Source organism: Natrix helvetica, assembly GCF_964273705.1.
Source record: "Natrix helvetica genome assembly, chromosome: 7".
Taxonomy (NCBI): domain Eukaryota; kingdom Metazoa; phylum Chordata; class Lepidosauria; order Squamata; family Natricidae; genus Natrix; species Natrix helvetica.
In genome coordinates, this window is record NC_138558.1 from 21,879,051 (window position 1) to 21,901,964 (window position 22,914).

Here is a 22,914-nt window from a genome sequence, read left to right on the forward strand (position 1 = left end):
AACTACAGGTGCCATCTACACTACAGATTTAACAGATTTTATATCAGCGGTCGTGCGAGATTGCCAGAAAACTGGGAAGTGATTTTTGGAGGTTGTGAAAGAAAGTCATGAGTTTGGTCTTAAGTGGATTTAGGAATTTGCATGTAAGCTGGTAGATCAGTTTGAACATTGAGTGTGTACAGGAATCACTTTTATACAGAACTCCAGATAGCCTTCTTTGAGAATGATTAGAGATCTACAAACTAGGAGCAGAGTGATTCTGCTTCTCAGAAGTGATACAGATTGTATATAATTTGGCTTGTCTGTGATTTAGAAATTATGGCATTATGTATTGATATTTTGAAATATAGAAGTGTTCAGTCCGAGAACTACCTATTTTATGTGCACAGTTCATTATGTTGAGTAATTACTGGATGTATTAAACGAACTACAGTAAATTTGCTACTATTTGCTACAGAAACTTGCTGTTCCCCTCAAATCAATCTGCTTATGCTACATTCTAATACTTTCCCCCATATTTTCCAATCCTCAGTCAAAGAAAAAATAGATTCATTTTTCCATCCTCCTGAATCTCAGAGATTTCTCCATGAACAGAATCCATTTTTTTAACAGTTTACTTTTTTAGTTTCCTATCTGGTGAAGGGGTTGTTTGTAAAACTTAAATTCCGCATCTGGTGGTCCCAAATATTTCCATTAATTCTATAAGACCCTTGTCTGTATACTTAACCACGGATGCACTGTTACTAGAAATGTAGAGATATTATCAGTTTCTTTCTAGAGAAAAAAATGCATTCCTTCTTATGGAAAATAGCACAACTGTGTATTCTTTTTTAATGATCACTTTGTTTCTTAAGAAGCAATGTTTGTGTTTCTTATATTTCTGGTCAGGGAGACCAAGGCTCTTTCCTGAAATGTATGATACAATACAATGATATGAACTACGAGCTGGAGGAAATTTCAGGAGCCCACAAAATGGCAAATAAGGTAAACAAATATGTACCAATGCTCAGAATTCTCCAACTTGTCCACATATCTTTAAATTGCCAAGGTTTTACTATTTGCTTTTCTATAATCCATTAAAATGTTTAAATTTGAAAAGAAAAAGAAAAAAATTGCCAAGGCTGAAAAACACAGATTTGATAGATCTATGTGGGGGGAAAAAATAAGCTATGTAATGGACTATGATTTTTACCATCACTGAAAATGTTGTCCTCCAACATAACAGGAAATCAAGTACCGTAGTTATAAGCTGATACATCATAATGTAGAACTGAGTTGTGAATTGTCTCATTAAAAAAGGTCCCAAGATACTTTTCCTTTCCTTTGAAAGAGAGAATAATTTCAACCAAGGTCACCTTCAGTGCTAACTGTAAACTTTCTTAAACCACCAGAACAAAGCTTCGAGAATTCCGGGAGACGGATAAATAAAATACACAAGAAAACCTAGTAGAAAGAATATTACTTATTTTGCTTGGGAAAGCAAAGTTAAGATCCAAGCTTTCTGTTCTAAAATTGATTTTTTTTCATCCACCAGGAGAGTCCACAGATACTGGCCAGAAATGCTGAGAGAACAAAGTATATTTTTATTATATAAAATACAGGATTGATCACAGGTTTGAAAACAAAGCATCATGCAATACTATGATTTCATTGTTGCGCACACAAGGAATAAATGTTTAATTTGATCCATAATTATATTTCCATTTCTTTTCTGTTTAATCTTAAACATCAGAGTGTTAAATAATCTGAATTTAAAATAAAGTCTAAGTTATCTCTTCTGATGAAAAAGTGTCTATTGCTAGCTCATCTTCATTGCCTCTGGTAGTCTTGCGGAGAAGTCTGGGTCCAGCCAGTCCAATTATCACAGCTCCAGCAGGAGCTGTGATCAAGATTGCAAGGAAAGCTATTGTCAAGATGTACAGGCCATATTTTTCTAGCATTTTATCTTTATAACCTCGTGCTGTATCTAAGGCAACGGAACCAATTGCAGCCTGCAGAGAGATTTTTTTTTTAAAGTCAATGATCTGGGCTCATATATTGCATTAAATCTATAGCCATGATTGGTTGAAGAAAGACAGTTGTTAGGATTCAAACATCACATTATGGCATAAAGAGAAATCACAATATTTGAGTTCACCTACTATGCTAACAAAAACCTAGACAAACTGGATCAGCACAAGTAAAGCAGGTTCCTCCACTCTACCTTAAGTTTATGGGAGAATTTTACTTTTTTTCTTTCTATCAGCAGCCAGCCACATTCCTCAAAATTCTCCTATTTGGAGACTCATGCCTCAAATCTTGCTTGATCAGTTAAGATTTTTCTCAGACAGCATGTCGTTGCTTATTTGTCTTCTATATTGTTCTAGCATAGACTTCCATAATACTCCAAGCAGCATGGCCATTTCTGAGAATTTTACAAATTAAACTCCACAGATTTGGAGGGCATCCAAATTGGAAAATATTGTTGCAGAGAATATGCTCTACTCATCAAAAGTATTTGGAAACATGCAGCATGGCATAATTTTAAATATCTAACACCCCAAATAAACTCAGTATTCTTATGCTTCAACCCAAAGGAAAACCTTATACATGTTACGTTTCAGACCAGTGTATTTACTCTTGAGAAGTATTGTATTTCTGGTCGCCTCAGTTATAAAATCAAAAAAAGCTGTAACAGACATGTCTTTATTTGAAAAAAATAAGGGCGATCAGTTAGTGTTCTTACACTATGGACATAATGATATGTTCTTAAAGGCATATCTTTTGGGTTTTTCCCCACAAGAACCCAGTTAGCTAAAGTTCATAATGACTATATCAGACTCCCAAATGCCCTTATGTGAATACATTTTGAGGATGTTTAAATCTACTTGGAAGTCTTCAAAAAAATTTGATCGGCTACAGGAGGCTTTGAGACTTCTTTGGTTTTTAGGTCTACTCAAAAATTTTAAACTACGAAGATCAATGGTACGTGTTCCAAATAAATATGTATACAACCACAGTTTTTAGTAGAAAGAGTCGTGATACTGTTTATCGATCATAGTGAAAAAGAGCTTTAACCATCTATCTCATAACCATTATTTCTTCTTGCCTACATCTAGGACTGAAGAGTGTAGTTGTTTCTCTGTTATTGTTTTCCAGTTCAAAGGCTATGCCACTTTCCTCTCATGAGTACTGCATGATAAATTAATTTCCTTGAAATTGAATTTTTATATTTCTTGTGAATTTCCTTTTCTAAGCAGTACTGTGGATGAAATGTATTGATGCATTTGTATTTAGATGTATTTTCTTAATAGCATTGATAAACAATTAGATAAAAATGATAGACAAATAACATGACTCCCATATTTGCATTAAAAATGCTATAAAACACCCTAAAACAGTAAAGGATTAACTGTTGTGAATGTTAAGCATTGATACATTGGAAGAAATAACTGTTGTCACAGGTGGTCTATAAAACAGGTAGGAAACAGTCTGTGTGAAGTTTCCCAAGAATGTCTTTGCCATAATCCAAAGGGCCTCCTCGATACCAGTCTGCCTTACTTGACTCAAGCACAGGAATTCAAAAGGAAGACCACTACACCGGAACAGGTGCAAAGAAACATTTGCATCCCAAAGCAGGGCCGGGCGGTATATTGTGGCCAGGCAGAAAATACAAGACAGCAGGTTGACACATACCAACGAGTTCTCTGTGGACCATTTTCTTTACAAACACCCAGCATTCACAACATATACACACACTGCAGTGCTGCCAGAACATCCCAGGCAAGGAAAAGCTGTTATCTTTCAATCTGAGATAAGAACCTTTCACCACTTTGCTCTGGAAATCAGGAATGTGCAGCAGTTGGCCTTCCAGATCTTATTGAACTATAAACCCGCCAATAGAGTTGTACCCAGCGTAGCCAGAAGTATAAGATAGTTGAAGTTTAGTTCAGCAGCATTTGGAGGAGCAGAGACTGTCTACTCTGACTTTAATGTCAAAATCAACTGAAGGCCTATAAGCTTTTAAAGTTCCATCATCAGTCAGAAGTTGGTACTTCTGCGCAGAAGAGAGCCGTTCTCATATTTTATCTCTATCTCACACCATCAGACCCCACCCCCTATTTAAATATGTTTACATGTCTTCATTGGTGCAACTCCTTTGTTTACATGAGGTTTGGGTCGAATAAGCAAAAATACTCTACCTGGACAGTTGCTTTGGGGATCCACGCCAGTGCAATAAATAATTTTTCCTTCCAATGAAAGCCAGAGCCACTCACCAACAAAAACGTAGCCACAATTCGAACTATTAAAGCTAAAAACATAGTGGCTAAACAAAGCCCTGTAGTGGAGAAAGACTTTATTGTTCCACTTGGATTGTGATAATATTTGTAAGAGCAAATGCCAGGCAATGAGAATCTTCATCATTATACCTGTCTTGGAAACCTATTTCATTTACTGAAAACTACTTGAGCAATAATATTTATACAAACATTCATCTTGGGATTCTTAGTTGCCTCAGCTAAAACATTCACAATGTAATATATATGATTATATTATATATAATTGTAACTGGTTAATCATCTGAATACAAGATTTTTAGTTGCATGGCCAATAACATTTTTTAAAAATTAAAGATGATAGAGTGAGATGACAGGGAAGATAGAGATCGCAAAGGGAACTAGACAAGGATGTCCAGTATCCCCATTATTATTTATACTGACACTAGAGATTTTGAATAGAAAAATTCAACAAAAATAAAGAGATAAAAGAGATGAGGGTCAAGAAAGAAGAATATAAATTACAGGCATTTGCAGATGATTTGGTGTTTATTATGGAAGATCTAAAAGAAACATGGCCAAAACTAGTCAAAATAATAGAAGAATATGGGGAAGAAGTGGGATTGAAGATTAATAAAGATAAAGCAAAGATTCTGGTGAAAAATATGACAGTAAAACAGAAAAGAGAGATGATGGGGAAACTGGGCATACAGATGGTGACAAAAGTGAAATATTTGGGTATTCAACTGACATCAAGATGTGTAACACTAAAGGACAATAACTATTATAAGGTGGGAAAACTAATAGAAATAGATCTAGAAAGATGGAAAAACCTGTAATTATCACTGATGGGAAGAATAGCAATAGTAAAGATGAATATATTACCAAGACTGCTGTACTTATTTCAAACAATACCGATAAAACTAGAGAAAAAATACTTTGAAAGCATGAATAAAGTAGTGGAAAAATATATATGGCGGGGGGGGGGGGAGTAAGAATTAATATAAAAATGTTGCAAGATGCAAGAGTTCGAGATGGATTTGGATTACCAAATTGGGAATTGTATTATCAAGCAGCAGGATTAGCTTGGATGAAATAATGGATCTTACTGAGTAATACAAGATTATTGACACTGGAAGGCCATGATTTGCAACTAGGTTGGTATGCTTTTTTGTGGTATGGTAAAAGCAAGGCACATGGTTATTTTCAAAGACATTATGTAAGGAATGGATTGTTAACAATATGGGAAAGAGTGAAAGTGAAACACTATTTAGAAATACCAATGTGGCTTTCAACGATGGAAGCACTGACACATCCAAATATTAGTAGTATGGAAAATATCATTAGATAAAAAGATATCTTAACAGAAAGGGGGGAACTAAAACAAAAACAAGAAATAGAAAAACAAGGGATCAATATAGGATGGTTTTCACAATTGCAAATACAATCAAGATATAAAAAAGATAAAAGGGAATATGGTTTTAACTTAGGAAGTTCGGAATTGGATAAGATACTTATGGGAATGGAAGAAAAAATAATTAAGAAACCATATAGCTACCTACTAAGAACTAGATTAGAAGAAGTGGTTAAAGAGACAATGGTAACCTGGGCAAGGAATTTTGGTTGTTGTTATTATTATTATTATTATTATTATTATTATTATTATTATTATTATTATTATTAATTCAATTTATAGGCCGCTCCCTCTCCACAAGGGACTCGGGGCGGCGTACAATCAAATATACAAACAAATGACGAGGAGGAGGTATATACAAAAACGTTTTACAATACATAAATAAATAATCATAAGTTAAAACAACACAGTAAGATTAAACAATTAAAATACCCAAAAAAATCAGAATTAGTTTAAAATTGTCCAGGGGGATTAGAGAATGTAGTTATAATTCAAGCCAGGCCGGCTAGTTGGAACAGGTGGGTCTTGAGTTTCTTGCGGAAGGAGCGGAGGTCGGTAGTTGTCCTAATGTCGGGGGGGAGGTCATTCCAGAGGGCTGGGCCCATCACAGAGAAGGCCCTACCCCTCGGCGCCGCCCTCTGGCATAGCTTAGTGGACGGCACCTGGAGGAGTCCCTCCCTGTGAGAGCGAATTGGTCGTAGGGATGTATGGGGCAGGATACGATCCTGCAAGTAACTAGGTTACATGATTGAGTTAGGAAAGTGGCAACAGCTATGGGAAAGGGACTATAAATTAACCATGTCAACAGTTTACAAAGAAAACTTGTACTTGTTCTTATAAGGAAGCCAGGCACAATCTTTAGAAATGCTATACCTCTTGTATGCAAACTTACCAACAGTATTTAATCCAAGGGAAGAAACAGAGATTTCAGCTCCAATTAGTCCAAATAGAAATGGTTGGGACACTTGCCATGCAAAAGTAACAATATCTTGCACTGCTTTCTACAAGATATAACAAAAGAACAGTTTTACACCAATAAGTGTTGATAGTAGTTGTGCAGAAGAATGGCATATCACATTTAATCTGTCCAAGCAAGATGCCACTTCCCTTTTTCTAATGTTAGAAATTGGGTTCTGCCATTAATTATGAAGAAGTACCATCATCTTTCAAGGACTTAAAGAAACCATTATGGTAATTAACAAGAATATTAAAAATGTAGCACTAGAAAAAATATTTCAATAACTCATAGGCCAAAATAGGTTATTATGTTTGAAATAAATTGGCTTTAATAGTCTATATATCAATTTTTAATTAAATACATTTCATTTCTTCAATTTGGAATTCTCCAATTTTAACAAATGACTTCATCTGCATCAACCAGCTAGCCAGCCAGTGCTGTAGCCCGTGTCTTATGTAATATTCTGCTCTCGAAGATTAGAATGGTTCCCAACCCTGTTGGCTTTTTGCAAAGCTTAAAAACTTGGTTATGTACCTGTGCCTGGGGCTCAGAATGTATTAAGGGCCCAGATACTTGGTTTTACAATTAGTTTATTGATCATTAGAGCTACTATTTGAACTTATTTATTTTGTGGCTATTTTTATTGGTTTGATATTTTTTGAATTTTAGAATTATAAGTCATTTAGTTGAGTTGGGCAGCTACAGAAACTGAATAAATAAATAAAACCTCACTTCTACAAAAAAAATCCCACCTACCTTGCCTTATTTTAGCAAATGGTTTCAACTGTTTACATAGGGATAAGGGGGAGTCTTGTGTAATGTTCCTGTAAATCCTATTTGGGTAGGATTAAGAAATCTTGAACCTCTGATTTCTAAACTGTCCTGACATGGCTCTCGGAACCCTGGAATGGATTTGGACTAGTTCTCTTGTTTTTAAAAAAACACACTTCAGGTAAGTTTCTGCTTTGGTTACATTTTGGGTCACTGTTTTATCTCTTTAGCCTGGGAGTAAAACTGCTAAACTCCACAGCAATTGTGTGCCTGTGATTGAAACTTGAAATAGCACAAGTTGTCCTGGCAGCAAACAAATACCAAACATCGCTATGGACCATAAGGACTATATGTAATTAGGGGGGAAAAACTATAACTGTTACCTGACCTGCCATTCATTATCAATTCAAATTAAAAAATGCTGAAATTATTTAAAGATTAAATAAGATCGTGAATAAAATGTGTGTGCGTGTCATGAAAAAAACTGACAGTACCTATTTGGTCTAAACAGTAAAAAGAGAAATGGTTTGATTGCTATCAAATCATGTGCCACTTCCTAGTAATTATATGGATAAACTTTCTCCAAATGATTTTCTGTTAACTTGGCTTTTAGGTCTTTTGCTGTTGTCATTAAATTTATCTACTTTCAAATTAGCCTGGTCTTCAATTAATCTTTTCCAGTCCCTAGACTGAACAGCTATTGTGGTAAGACTTGGAGAATGAGTTAGAATGATGTGTGTGATGCCTCGCTATAATGTAACCAATAAAGTTGGCTTAACAAAATTATTTGTGTGCTGCATGTCATTTAGTATGAGGCATTAACCTGCCCAGGTTTTACCTGCTACAAGAGTTAAATAAGAAAAAGGCAACTGTTTTAACCCCAACTTTTGGAGTGTACACACATTTGGAAGATTTGCTCTCACCAAAGGCATGGCCAATCACATGCATGTGTTTACTAGAAGGCAAACTGTAAATTTGCTCTTTACAACCTCCAGGATGTGATGTATACAAGCATACTTTATCTTTTTTTTCTGTACCCATCACCACAAAGCAGTGGGCTAGACCACTTACCACGATTATTTTCTCAGTATAACTATAACTCCTACATGAGCCCCAAAGAGATTCCTAGAAATATTGGGTTGGCACACTACTAGGAAACTGTCAACTTCCATTCAGTTTTTTAACTGCAAGAATCTGAAGAACTATACCTCGATCTCCACACTGATTGGATTGGATTTGGATTTGGATTTATTAGATTTATATCTAATATATAATTAGATAAAGATTTATAAAGAGCTGATGTGGTTCCTATCTTCAAAAAAGGGAAAAAATTAAATCCAGGAAACTACAGACCTATCAGCCTAACCTCAATACCAGGAAAGATTCTGGAAAAAATAATCAAGCAACAAATTTGCAAACACCTAGAAGCAAACAAAGTAATAGCCAAAAGCCAACATGGATTTGTCAAAAACAGATCATGCCAGACTAATCTTATTGCATTCTTTGATAATGTGACAAAATTAGTGGACCAGAGGAATGCCGTTGATATAGTTTACTTGGACTTCAGTAAGGCTTTTGATAAGGTAGACCATAACCTACTACTAGATAAAGTAGAAGAATGTGGGTTAGACAGCATCACCACCAGATGGATTGGTAACTGGCTGACCAACCGCACTCAACGTGTAGTTCTCAATGGAACTGCATCTACATGGAGGGAAGTATGCAGTGGAGTACCCCAAGGCTCTGTTTTAGGCCCAGTACTCTTCAACATCTTCATCAATGATTTGGATGAGGGAATAAATGGGGAACTCATCAAATTTGCAGATGATACCAAGCTGGCAGGAATAGCCAACACTCCAGAAGATAGGCTTAAGATACAGAAGGATCTTGACAAACTTGAACATTGGGCACTATCTAATAAAATGAAATTCAATGGTGAAAAGAGTAAGGTTCTACATTTAGGCAACAAAAATGGAATGCACAGGTACAGTATAGGTGATACCTTACTCAGTAGTAGTAACTGTGAAAGGGATCTTGGAGTCCTAGTGGACAACCATTTAAATATGAGCCAGCAGTGTGCAGCAGCTGCCAAAAAAGCTAACACAGTTCTAGGCTGCATCAACAGAGGGATAGAATCAAGATCACGTGAAGTGTTAATACCACTTTATAATGCCTTGGTAAGGCCACACTTGGAATACTGCATTCAGTTCTGGTCGCCACGATGTAAAAAAGATGTGGAGACTCTAGAAAGAGTGCAGAGAAGAGCAACAAAGATGATTAGGGGACTGGAGACTAAAACATATGAAGAATGGTTGCAGGAACTGGGTATGTTTAGCTTAAGAGAAAGAAGGACTAGGGGAGACATGATAGCATTATTCCAATATCTCAGAGGTTGCCACAAAGAAGAGGGAGTCAAACTATTCTCCAAAGCACCTGAGGGTAGAACAAGAAGCAATGGGTGGAAACTAATCAAGGAGAGAAGCAACTTAGAACTGAGGAGAAATTTCCTGACAGTGAGAACAATTAATCAGTGGAACAGCTTGCCTCCAGAAGTTGTGAATGCCCCAACACTGGAAGTCTTTAAGAAGATGTTGGATAGCTATTTGTCTGAAACGGTATAGGGTTTCCTGCCTAGGCAGGGGGTTGGACTAGAAGACCTCCCAGGTCCCTTCCAACTCTACTATTGTATTGTAAACTGTAGATCACATCATGACTGGCTGTAAGCTGGCATACAGTATACTAGTCCAGTATCTGATTTTTTTAAATATAAATGATACTGCGCTTCAACGGTTAGATAGCCTAACATTGATATTTGACACAGATCTTCTTAAATTTTATACTTTATTGTTTCTAATAATCTAGGGGAAATGTTCATGGCAGCAAAAAAAAGCCAATGCAATCCTAAATTGCATTAACAGAGGGATGCAATCAAGATCAAATGAGGTACTAATACCACTGTATATATGCCGCCCTTCTCCCAAGGATTCAGGGCGGCGTACAGCATTAAAAAACACATAGTACAAAAGTTAAAAGGAAATTAGAAACAGTCCAAAAAACAAACCCAATTTATATAACACTCACATTTTAAAAATTAAATAAAATTAACAGGCCAGGCCGGCTTGCTGGAAAAGCCAACTTTTTAGGGCGCGTCGGAAGGACCGGAGGTCAGGGATTATGCAAAGCTCCGGGGGCAGCTCATTCCAAAGGGAAGGCGCTCCCACAGAGAAGGCTCTCCCCCTGGGGGTCACCAGCCGACACTGTCTGGCTGACAGCACCCTGAGGAGGCCAACTCTGTGGGATCGTACTGGATGGTGGGAGGCTATTGGTGGCAGTAGGTGGTCTCGCAGGTACCCTGGGCCTAAGCCATGGAGCGCTTTAAAGGTCATAATTAGTACCATGAATGGGCATCACATTACCTACTTTTGTCCAGAACTGAGACTGATCATTTGTGTTACAAACTACTGGCAAGTAGAGTAAAGTATCTATTTTTCAGAATCAGAATTGGGACTTTGATGTGTGGTAAGAGAATTCTCACCTTTTCATTAGACCATGCCATTCCAGCGAGAAATGACAAAACAATGACACAGAGTCCTCCAGATCCTGGAAAGCCAAAACGTTTGCAGCTTAAAAGAGAAAATGCTGACAAGCCAATCACAAAGAAGGCTCTTTTCCATGCAATGGATTTCTGAAAGAAAAAAAAAAGGAAAAATGTATAATTGCTGGAGTGCAGCAGGACAAAACATGTTGTACACTGCCTCCTGGTGGTCAAGTAAAGCATATACAGTATTATCCAAGGAATGTACTGGTACAACGAAATAGGCTGCCTTCTCCCTGGGCAATAGGATCATGATGTAATTCCAACTTCCTTTCTAGAGTCTGGGTGCTGATAAGAAAGTGCATAATAATCCCTAGAAGACAGCCATAATATTTACTTGCTTGCTGACAAGAAATCCAAATTTTCAGGAATAATTTACTGCTATTCACATGTGCAGAGAAACTGAAAAACTGGAAAGTTCAAATGTACTGTTTTTGTGGGTACTGGGCTACAAGCAGTCAGACCTCTCTTTTTAATATTTTAAATAATGGCATGATACAGTATTGCATTTAATATAACTTGGGGATCAGAAAATGTAATGTTTTCATAGGACCCTACCATCAATGATAAAAAAGATCTAAAAATTTACAATGGCTCTGCATCTTTTGAGTATTATATACATTATTGGCTCCTGAAGTGACCAACACTTCCAGATATATTTATTTAGTCATCATTTTTCTTCAGTCATATGTTGTTGTTGTTTTTTACCGGTGGTTTGCTTTTTTCCCCCAGAAAAGAAAATATATTCAGTAAAATAGAACAATTACACAATGCTTTTGATCAAGAGCTGTCCACCTGGAAGTACTCTAGGACTGTGTTTCTCAACTGTGGCAACTTTAAAATGGCTAGTCTTGAACTTCCAGCATTTTGGCTGGAGAATTCTGGGAGTGAAAGAAGTTGTTAAGAAACACTTGAGAAACACTGCTCTAGGACACAGATAATTTCCATTTTACCAAAGTTCAATCATACCAATTCCTACTTCATAAGAAATATATCTGTATCTACAAATCAGGAAGTTGGATAATTTTAAACCTTTCTACCAAAGTTGCCCAATAAATGATAATAATGATAGCCTGCCATTAGTCAGGCTAAGGCCTTCTGAGTCTCTCAGTCTGCCCAGCTGGGGAATTCTTAGCCCTCTTACTTTTGATCCCAGGTGTAGGGGGAAAAAAGGATTTTTTTTCCTAGCCAATGTCCCGAAATATCATATTTAACACAGTTTTGTGCCAATCCTGAATCTCAAGGGTAGCTACAGTATGTAACTGCAGTCTTGCATGTGGGGAATGTTTTAATGAAAAATTCCCTTAAAAATTACTCATGACAAATCTATAAAATGAAGTTCTTAAAAAAATGTAACATGGAATATCAGTGAAGGCAACATACATATGCATACTTCATTTATATAAAGTTTATATAAATGAAGTATGCATATGTATGTTGCCTTCACTTTATATTATAAACCAATACAATCATCCCATTGAATGACTGCTTTAAAAAACCCTCCCTTTTTATGACCCTGTAATCTATGCATTTTCCTGTTATCGTAGAGACAGCAGCCAGACTGGGTATGCTCCGTCCATTAACCAACTGGACTGAGTCTAGACTTATGATGTCATTGGGCCCTTGTGGCTCTTCCCCCGTTTTTCTCTTAGCAGCCCAGGAGAAAAATGCTACCTAGATTGAACTCTCAACCTTCCAAGTGGGAGGTGAGTGTCTTCACCACTAGGCCACCACACAGCTCAATTGAAGGACTAATTACTACATAATAAAATAAGGTCTTAGGTTTCAGGACCTATTCATTGCAGAGCAGATCTCTGAAGAGTGATCATCTGGATGTCTTTTAGGGAGAAAGGTCTTTTTTGTTCCTCCTTCTCTTTGTTTTTCTCTCCCTCTTATACTCATCCCCAGTTTTATACTGGACGTTAGGTATACTTTGTAGGGACTTACTATTGCTTTGCCCCTTCAAAAACAATATCCCATCTATAATATCCTAGGTCTAACAGGGATGCGGTGGCTCAGTGGCTAAGACGCTGAGCTTGTCGATCAGAAAGGTTGGCAGTTCAATGGTTCGAATCCGTAGTGCTGCATAACGGAGTGAGCTCCTGTTACTTGTCCCAGCTTCTGCCAACCTAGCAGTTCGAAAACATGTAAAAATGCAAGTAGAAACATAGGGAGCACTTTGGTGGAAAGATAACAGCATTCCGTGCGCCTTCAGCGTTGAGTCATGATGGCCACATGATCACCGATATGTCTTCGGACAGCGCTGGCTCTTCAGCTTTGAAACGGACATGAGCACTGCCCCCTGGAGTCAGGAACGACTAGCACATATGTGCGGGGGGAACCTTTACCTTTACCTAACTGGGATATAGAGTTTAACTTGGTGCTAAATCTACTTTCCAATCCTTGCTTGAATAGAAACTTTTTGTCTACTTTTCACCAATTCTGCATTTGTAAAAATAGGATTACATTTCGGAAGGAATAACTGAACTTCTTCTGTTCCAGTTTCTCAGAATGTGCTCAGTTTATCAGATGCTCTTACTGTAAATGCAGCCTACAAAAATGTGGGCTTTGTCACCGATTATTTTCCCAACAGTATTGTTTTTACCTGATCCTTGCTTGGAAAATATGTAATAAAAAATCCTAAAAGGCAACCAGCACCTGCACCAATAACAACTTCCACCACACCACGCAAGATGCTACGAAGGGTGGACCCTATGAAAAAGAAATGGGAAAAAGTCAAGGAGATATTTTAATGTAATTTTAAGTGATTTTTCAAATATAAGTAAACAATTTCTGAAAAAAATAGGAAAAATATTGATTGACAACCAAAGATTGTGTCATGCAATTGAGATGGGTGACTATATACATAGTAAAAATAATTAAATAATCTTAGGCAAGCAATCAAATTACAACCCCATAAGATATGACAACATTGCCTCTAATCAGCATCTGAAAACAGATGCATGACAAGTAAAACAATCAGCATCAGAGGGCTCAAAAGATTTGAAGAAAAGTCTTGAAGTTCAGACTTGAAGAAATGCTGTTTTGTGTTTTTTCAAATCCAATAATAATGTGGCTTAAGAGATATTTCGTTATTAAAAATATTTCCCCACTGATTTCTAATCATGATATGAATATGCTCTGGCAACCTTTTGGATTGTATCATATTTCCATTAGATTGTCGCCTTCTCATCCTTACCCCATTTGGGAAGGACAGCCTGGCCACTTGTACAGCCATGGACCAGTTTCTTGGTTCTTGGATACTTTTCTCTGCTATTATTGGTTTTTTATAACCCACCCACCCCCAGGGGGAAAGAACTGGGCAGAACTGCCAGTGCTATAGTATGAGGAAATCCCTTCAGTTCTTCAGGACATTCCCCTGCTTTATTACATAGTTAGTCCTTAGCTGTTGATCATATTCTATAGTTTTTTTGTGAATATGGGTTTATTGAGCTTTCAGAATTGAAAAACTGAATGACAACTAAAAACACTGTCAACATGAGCCGGCTAAACAATTGTTCAAATGCACAGCAAGGCAGGAGACATTCTGTTAGATTTTGAGGAAGACTCCCCCATTTTATCATGGTGGGGCTGCTGAGTTTTGCAAGAGCCAGCTTCTGAGCATTATGACCCATCTATTTACAGCCACTCAACAAAAACAAATAGAGTGGATAAACAGAAAGCAGAAAACCAATGAAATCAAGCTGCAAAAGTTCATATTTGCATCTTCATTTTGGGACAGACTATAAATTCCTGAATCTATCATAATAGAGATCAGCCATTTTGTTTGTGTGTAAAAAAAAAAAAGATAATGTCAGTTAAGTACTGTATACAAGAGACCATTTTATTTTCTAATTTTTATAAACCAATTCTGAAAAATTACATCATGAAAATTTGGGGGTTCCAAAAAGGACTTGTGAGGACTTGTGAACATCATGAGTTACGCCACTGAATTATGTGTGCATGATTATTTGCATTTCTGATTTGGCATATGTTACATCTAAATATCACCACAATATATACAAAGTGGTATCTGTCTTAGGGTTTTAATATTCTACTGATTTATTTTATTCAGTTATGATTGTTTTGCTTTTCCCTAAGAAATAAGGATGCTACAAATAAACCTTACTGCCAATGTTGGCTTTTAATAATTCACCTCCCACCTTTCAGTGGGACATGTCCTGTTTCATCAGTTCTAGAGTATAGGGATATTACCTGAGGAAAAAGCCATGCCCAAGAAAATGTTAAAGCCTGTGATGGCTACAATGTCATCTATACTGGCAGCAGCTATTAGTAAAGTTGGAATTCCTTGATCTACACCTAGACCTTGTCTCTGTAACATCAGCATCGAAAGGACTACAACAGCTGGAGATACAGCACCTAGAACAAAACTGAAAAATGTACACACTATTGGGGCTCATCAATTCAAGAAATAATATTCAGCCAATGTTAAATATGTCAAGGTTTTTGGGAGACAGCAGAATGTAGATGGTTAAATAATGTATTAGTAGAAAGATCAGTCTCTGTTCCACAACAGTTTATAATGTTAGAAATGTTTTGTTTACGCAGTAAACAAAAATGAGGTGGGTATGATTTCCCATGACAACTGCACTATTCACTAAATACTCTGAACCAGTGGTGGGATCCTACTGGTTTAACGACGGCTTCAGTGATCATTTGCTTCGCTGCCTGTGTGTGCGTAGTTTAGAGAAAAATTATCTTCCACATTACTGCTGGGGAGGAAAACAGCTGAGGAGCGGCAATCCGCTCCGCCACGCGACTCAACTGAGAAGATAAAGGTCAGTAAAGTGCAGGAGCGGGTGGGCCCACTTGATCATCGAAGCAAACCGGTTGGCTCACAGCTGATCGTCAGAGCTACTGGCTCGCCCGAACTAGTCCGGACTGGTAGAATCCCACCCCTGCTCTGAACATTCCAAGCATTGTTATGATGCCCAATGGTTATGATGGGCCTTTCCCAACTTGTATTGGGTGAGGATTAAAGGAGTTGTAACCCAATATGACAGGATGGGAGGCAGAGTGGGGAAATGGGATCTTAAAACTGTAAAAGATCTATAAAGTTTCCAGATGCAACAGTACAAGCAAGAGAACATCTTTTGCCTGTTTCGTCCCAACATTAAAGTGGTTTTGGGTGTGTTAACAGGGAAATGGTGAGTACTGGGTTCTGGTTTACATCAACTGTATTTATGAATGGAAGATAAGACGAAGTATGTATAGTAAAAAGGGGAAAAAATACTTGGCACAAAAAGAAGCAAGGTCACCTCTTACCCTAACATAAACCCCCATACCCAGGGGAATTTCATTATAAAGTGAGATATAACTGCTGCTGAACACGCTTCAGTGATGCAAGGTCCCATGCATAGTCTGAAACAGACAGATTTTAACTTGTTCAGAGCCTGAAATGCAAAAATATTCTACAATTAATATTACTCATCTTTAGGGCCAGGAAAAAAAAATATTTCAAGATTTGTTAATACATTGACTGAGTTTACTCTTGCAATAAACCATGTTTCCTGCATTAAATCCACAATTTCTAAAATAACCCCCTTGCACTAGGCTATAAATCATTTTCAGGATTATTTCAACAGGGAAGCAATCTGTCTTTATTCTCCATGCTTTCAAGGCCCTTTCAAAGGCTTCCAGGCAAAGTAGGAAAAAGGCGCAACAGTATTAGTGAAAGCACTTTCCCTTTTTTAAAAAAATGGAGGTGGTTGGGAAGGGAAATTAATCAGTTGATGATAACACTTAAATAAGCCCTAAGGACTGTTTCTAAATGTGTGTGTTTAGGTATGCAAATGTACACACTCTACACTCTTATACCTAATCTAGCTATGTTTCAGTTTTTATTTTTAGTTTTTATAAGCATGATGGGAACTTATCCCTCTCCCACACAGTATGATCCAATCTAAAATTTTCTCTCTTTCACAGGCATAGCAGGTAGGAAAGAAATTCCTCCTAGGTGGCACTGAGAACCATTCCAAGGATAATTAATGCTAATCACACTAGGAAATACTAATCTTCCTCTTTCTTCATATTCTGTTCCATTTCTCCCCACATCTGTGTCCTTTATGACTCAAAGTAAAAAATGGAGCTATGTACTACATGTTACGGGTTTTCACAGTGTTTTGCTACTTGTAACAGAGACTTTTGAATTTCTTAAGAAGCCTTTAATACTCCACCTTTGCGTCAAGGCCAAGACCAGCTAGAGACAAAATAATCGAGAGGGCAACATTTCTGAATATAACTCCCCAATGTACTTTGATCACGATCACCTTACTGACGTATTCAATATTTCTGATGAGAAATCCAGCAATCAACATACCTAAATGGAACAGTGATAACCACCTGATTAACTCTTTTAGAGACCCACATAAAATCTGACAATGATGCTTCATTTTCTTTGTTTACACAAATAAATATATTTCACAAAAGTTTAATGGGGAGGAAGGGAAGGAGAGGGACAGACGGAGAATATTGCAGGAAAAATAAATGCAACAAACCAATAAAAAGAATCAAGATTCACAGCTTCAAGAATAAAACCACGGACCTGTTTCCCTTTGGGAATCCCATTCTAAAGTTGAAGTTGTACCCTCTCATATGTCAACGTGATACAATAAAGTAGACAAGCAAAAGTAAACTTAATAATATTTAGCTTGATAAGCAACAGCTAAGCTGATTAAGTTTTTCTCTTCATACAACTGTGTTAGAAACAGTCGTGGGTTCCGGATCCTGTTTGGGCCCGGCGGCGTCCACATGGACATGCACAGTGTGCGCGCACATGTGTGCAGCACGTGCATGCGTCTTAGCACCTCCAAGAGCCTTCGCGATGCTCCAGCTGCTCAGCAGAGCGTCGCGCAGGTGCTGTACGGGCCGTGCCAGAAGTGCCGAAGACTTAAAAGACCGGTAAGGAGCTCGGGCGGGTGGGTGGGCCCACCAGAGCACCGTACCGGAACGGTATCCGCCTGCAACCCACCACTGGTTAGAAACCCCTACTCTTGTCCCCCTTTCTGCAGCTGGTCACAAGAGTTGGCACTGAGGGCCTAAGATGGCAATTCTATAGGCCAGGCTTATTTGACAGTCTACTCATTACAACCCAGAACCAACTGCAAAAAGCAGAATCGATCCATAATTCTCAACATCTATTGCCCTCACAGGCAGCTTTCTGAAAGATTGAGTACATGAATGATCCACGAAGGAAGCTTTCATAACAATGGTTAATACTTCTTTATAAATTGAAAGTATTGTTTAATCATTTGAAATACTAGTCTGGAAGAACCCAGTCTACCTAATGAAAATGAAATTGGCACACTATTTGTTGACATGATGCTTACCAAGAAAAGGAGGGAGAGGAGGCAATCCTGGTATTTTAATTAGCTGCATAATTTTGCCACCAATTACTGAACAAAAATAGAGGCATACAATTCCGAAGATGCTCCCACCAGGCAGACTCTCTTTGCCTGTAAGACTCCAAATTAGGCCCCAGATCACTGCTCCTATTGCCACTAGGAAAAAAAAGTGGGGTGGGGAGGAAGGAAAGAAAGAAATGTTAAGTTTGAGCCTTATCGATATTCAGAAAAGAGAAAAATCATTTGTAGGATATGGAAGCAAAATATATTCTTGTACTTTTCCCTATTTGTGATACTATTTTTTAATATACATGTTCTGTCTTACCTTCACTTAATTTTTTTCAAATGTTATTGTTTATTTCTTCTGGGGGGAAGGGAGTATTTATTTGAAAAGTAGAAATTGGGAGCGGGGGAGAAAATGAAAAATAAATTTACATTTTAAAAAATGTAAGGGCAATTCATGCATATCTCCATGTAGAGATAGTGCTTTACAGTAGGGTTTCAGCAAAGAATTACCATATTTTCTTACAATATTGGAAGAAATGTGAAGAAGACATATATAACATCAGGACTTTATTTCACAGAATAGAGTTTATAAATTTTTCTTTTGAATCTTGAATTTTTTGATTGATCAAATTTATGCACCACCTGTCTCACTATCTAAATGATTCTGAGTGGTTTACAAAAATATTAATCTCTTAGCAATATGAAGTATCCAGGGAATTTATTTCTCTTGTTCGGTTGCCAATTTCTGTATAGTAATGTTGTAATTCAGAATATAAATATGAACAAATTAAATTAAACTGTACCTCAAAGTAAAATTAACATATGGTATATAGTGGCTTTTTTCCAGAATGTTACAATTTTAGAAGATTGAAAAAACTTGTATGAACATCTTGAACAAAATGATATACTGATTCCTTTTCTGTATAATGAAGTCCAGTGTGGCTGAAACATTTTTGTTGAATAAGGTGCAATCACCTTATTTAACAAAAATCTATTGAATTTTTTGATAGATGTTAAGGCACTTTCCTTTGTTTAACCAAGCATGAATCTCCTATTCCTTATTCCATTCTGTCTCTAAAATGTATATATTAAATGGATTTATTATCAACATATATTAAAACACTAATTGTAATATCATAAACATTATTTATTCATAACATTATTCTGAAGCTTAAAATGTTGCATATCCCTGACTTGCTTTTAAAATTATTACAAAAGGAAAGGACTGTAGCAGGAATCTATCCATCTCTTGGGAGGTAAAGTTATCACTTGAACTATGCAATAATTTGACTTTAACCTTTCCCAAATTCAGATAATTCAGTTACGACTAGGTGGTCAGTACCGTAGGTGTCAGTAGAAATTGTGATAATGAAAAAATGACAAAATGTAAGGCACAACCTCACACAACAAATTTAGTCCTTTCATTATTGCATTCCAGAGTTGAATGTACATAAGACAGTTGGACAGTTTGCATCATGATGTCATGACTAGCAAGCACACATGTACATGCCTGCATAGCTCTATTTGTGCAAGTGGCATGCTAGTGCACCCACTGCTCAAGCACATGGTGGTGGCACATGACTGTGTGTGCACTCAGCCAACATCTCTGCAGCCCAAGTGCAAACAATTCACTGCCCACTAGTGGGCTGCAGCCTAGAAGTCGGGGACCCGTGCTTTAGGGTAATTAGATTTTTTTTCTTTGCTAGTAGTTAATGTATTTAAGTAAGATACATAAATCTGTGTTGACCATTTCAACATATTAATCCCTTCTAGTCTGAAGACTCACACAATACAGATTCACACATCATACTATGCTGATTTTTATTTTGTTATTATGCAATAATGATGTTATTAAGCCATGATGTTCTGCTCAGAAGAGCACAGTTCATGCGAAGCCAAAACTAGATAGAATTTTGAACCGGTGAGAGACACATGATTTCATCTTTCCCCCCACTACTTCAGACCTAACAAATCGCCTCTATCATCTGTTTCTCCTAGAGTGAATTTGGGATTTCTCTTACAATTTCCAGAGTAATTTTTCAGAAGGTTCCATCAGGCAATTATCCCTTCATTAGCCTATATAAAACCTCAAGTATTGTAGGATTAATCGGTGTCAGAGCAAAATAATTCAAATTATTTTTAATTATTTTATTCAATTTCATAAAAACAAACGTGGAAATCATGTTCCTACTGAAAAATAAGATGAAAATTTTAAACTATAAAGTCTATTTTTAAGAACTTTTACTGCAACTAAAAAGAAAGCCCTAAAATTAATGCAAGCAATGGCAACTAATGGGTGAACTATTTTTGCCTTTGACTTGTGTTTTACATACCCTTTGTTATTACTGTGGCAAGGACACCTTGAGGAGGACAAGCACACAGTTTCTTCAGTTTCTCTTGAATCTTGACCTTAGTCTGTACTTGCTCTCCACTGGAATCCAAAACACCAGCTTCCTGAAATGAAATGTGGAAACATTCTCAACAAAATTATATTCCAGAGAAAACCTGCTACAATATTCCTAGTTGTTGGTTGCAAAATGTCACAAAGATCTTTTATAGAGGCATTGCTGGCAGGTTTTTCTTTTGGTTTTTATATGTTTATTTAATGGAATTATAGGCCACCAGTTCAAACAATGTGATTCTAAATGGCATACAGTAAAAAAAATATGAAATAATAGCATCTATTTAATATTTATATGATTTTGTTGCAGAATTGTTAGTTTAGAATAAACTATCACCCACAAGATGATAATAGTTAGCGGTACTTTTTCACCCTATGATCAATGGGGAATGCAACAGGAATTCTGACTTGGAGCCTGCAGGTTGTCAGGTCTGGATGGGGAAGAAAAGGATTAGCAAGCAAGATGCAATGGCTGTCAGTTTAGAAGCCTACCAATTCCATAGAACTTACTAGGAGATGCAGTCAGAGGAAGCTCCATGCAGGTATTCTCCATGGGAATATCCCTTCTGTGGAATAGCTAGCTTTGAGACAAGGATGGATCCCACTTTATGGTCTTTTGAAATCTGGCAAAAACCTGGCTTTGGGGGATTAGTTATAGAACTATTGGTACTTACACTAGTCAAGCTAAAGAATAGATATTAAAAAATCTGTTTAATACAGTTAAGCTACTGATACAATTCTATAGAGAAATTATTGAGTTAATCATTTGTACTTCTACAACTTCAATAAATAGTTAGGATTACAGAAAAAACAATTGCAACCACCCTGCCTTCCATTGAGGACCTGTATACTGTATGAGCCAGAAAGAGGGCTGAGAAAATATCTGCAGACTCCTAATATCCTGGACATAAACTGTTTCAACTTTTCCCTTCAGAATGTCACTACAGGGCATTGCATGCCAAATCAACTAGTCATAAAGATACTCCCCCCCCCCCCTTGCTATCACTCTGCTAAGCACTTAATTCCCAAAGAACTGTCTTATGACGAAATATATTTACCCACATAGTATGGCTGTATTGCTATTATCATTCTCATTGTCTCATCTTTATCATTCTCATCATCTGCTCTTTCCTGCTACCTTTTCCTATTGGTATTTTATGATTTATCACTTGTTATTTGCATCTTATAATTTAGCATCTTATGATTTGTGACTTAGCACTTTAATGTTTGTATGTATGCTGAGCATTTAGCACTGGAGACAAATTCCTTTTGTGTCCAATTACATTGGCCAATAAAGAATATTCTTATTCCTAAAGAATCTGTAATTTATTCTGGTTTCTATTGTGATTTAATATTTATTATTATTCTACCTTTTAAAAAATAACTTTCCCAGAGTCCCCATATATTGAGATAAATCTCGTAATTAAAGGAAGAAAGGACTTTGTTATTTGTTGGAACTTTTAAACTGTCCCTCATCTCAATGTGATTATTTGTAAATAAATAAAAATCATAAGCCTTTTGGTTCAAAGAAAAACAAACATTGAGGTCATTGAACATTGGGACAAGCACTGTTATTGACATTAAAAACCCGATGCAGTGTATTATACCTAAATAGGCAGTGGTAGGATTCAAATAATTTAACAATCAGATCTCTGCCCTAATGATTTCTTCCAACAACCAGTTCACCAAATTGCCCAGAAGGTTAACAACTGGTTTTCCCAAAGTGGTGCGAATTGGCTGAACCCCACCACTGTAAATAGGTGCTCTTTAAGCAATAAAGTTACATGCGAACTGTCCTCTATTTAAATCACACAAATTCCCAAAGATAATGTTTGGCCTCTTTCACTTGAAGTTTCACTTATTTGGCTTAACAGAAATTATATATCTAGATGCAGTGTTATTTCATTTCTCTAACTTTACTTGTCATATCATGAAGAAAGAAAACATGACAATGCTTACCTTAAAGTTTGACCATTCAACCCTATGTAGAAGAAAGACATGTCTTATTTTTTATTAATTCCCAAACTATCAATACAACTATAAAACTATGATTACTATTACCTGAATTGGATAAGTTTCATTTCTTGATTTTGAAGATACGTTTTTCTTGTCCGCCGCAGGTATTTTGTCTGACATAGTTCACAATCTA

General features: G+C 36.8%; 1 protein-coding gene across 1 annotated transcript; it reads right to left on the reverse strand.

Moving 5' to 3' along the window:
* Positions 1-1,763: 1,763 nt before the first annotated feature.
* LOC309395790 (sodium/hydrogen exchanger 9B2-like) lies at positions 1,764-22,901 on the reverse strand (the record flags this gene model as incomplete). Its single annotated transcript, XM_081960324.1, has 11 exons — positions 1,764-1,991; positions 4,182-4,318; positions 6,563-6,671; positions 10,935-11,084; positions 13,600-13,706; positions 15,210-15,385; positions 16,281-16,408; positions 17,192-17,334; positions 18,344-18,514; positions 20,698-20,818; positions 22,827-22,901. 11 exons carry the CDS (start codon positions 22,899-22,901, stop codon positions 1,764-1,766), a joined length of 1,545 nt encoding a protein of 514 aa, XP_081816450.1.
* Positions 22,902-22,914: the final 13 nt, after the last annotated feature.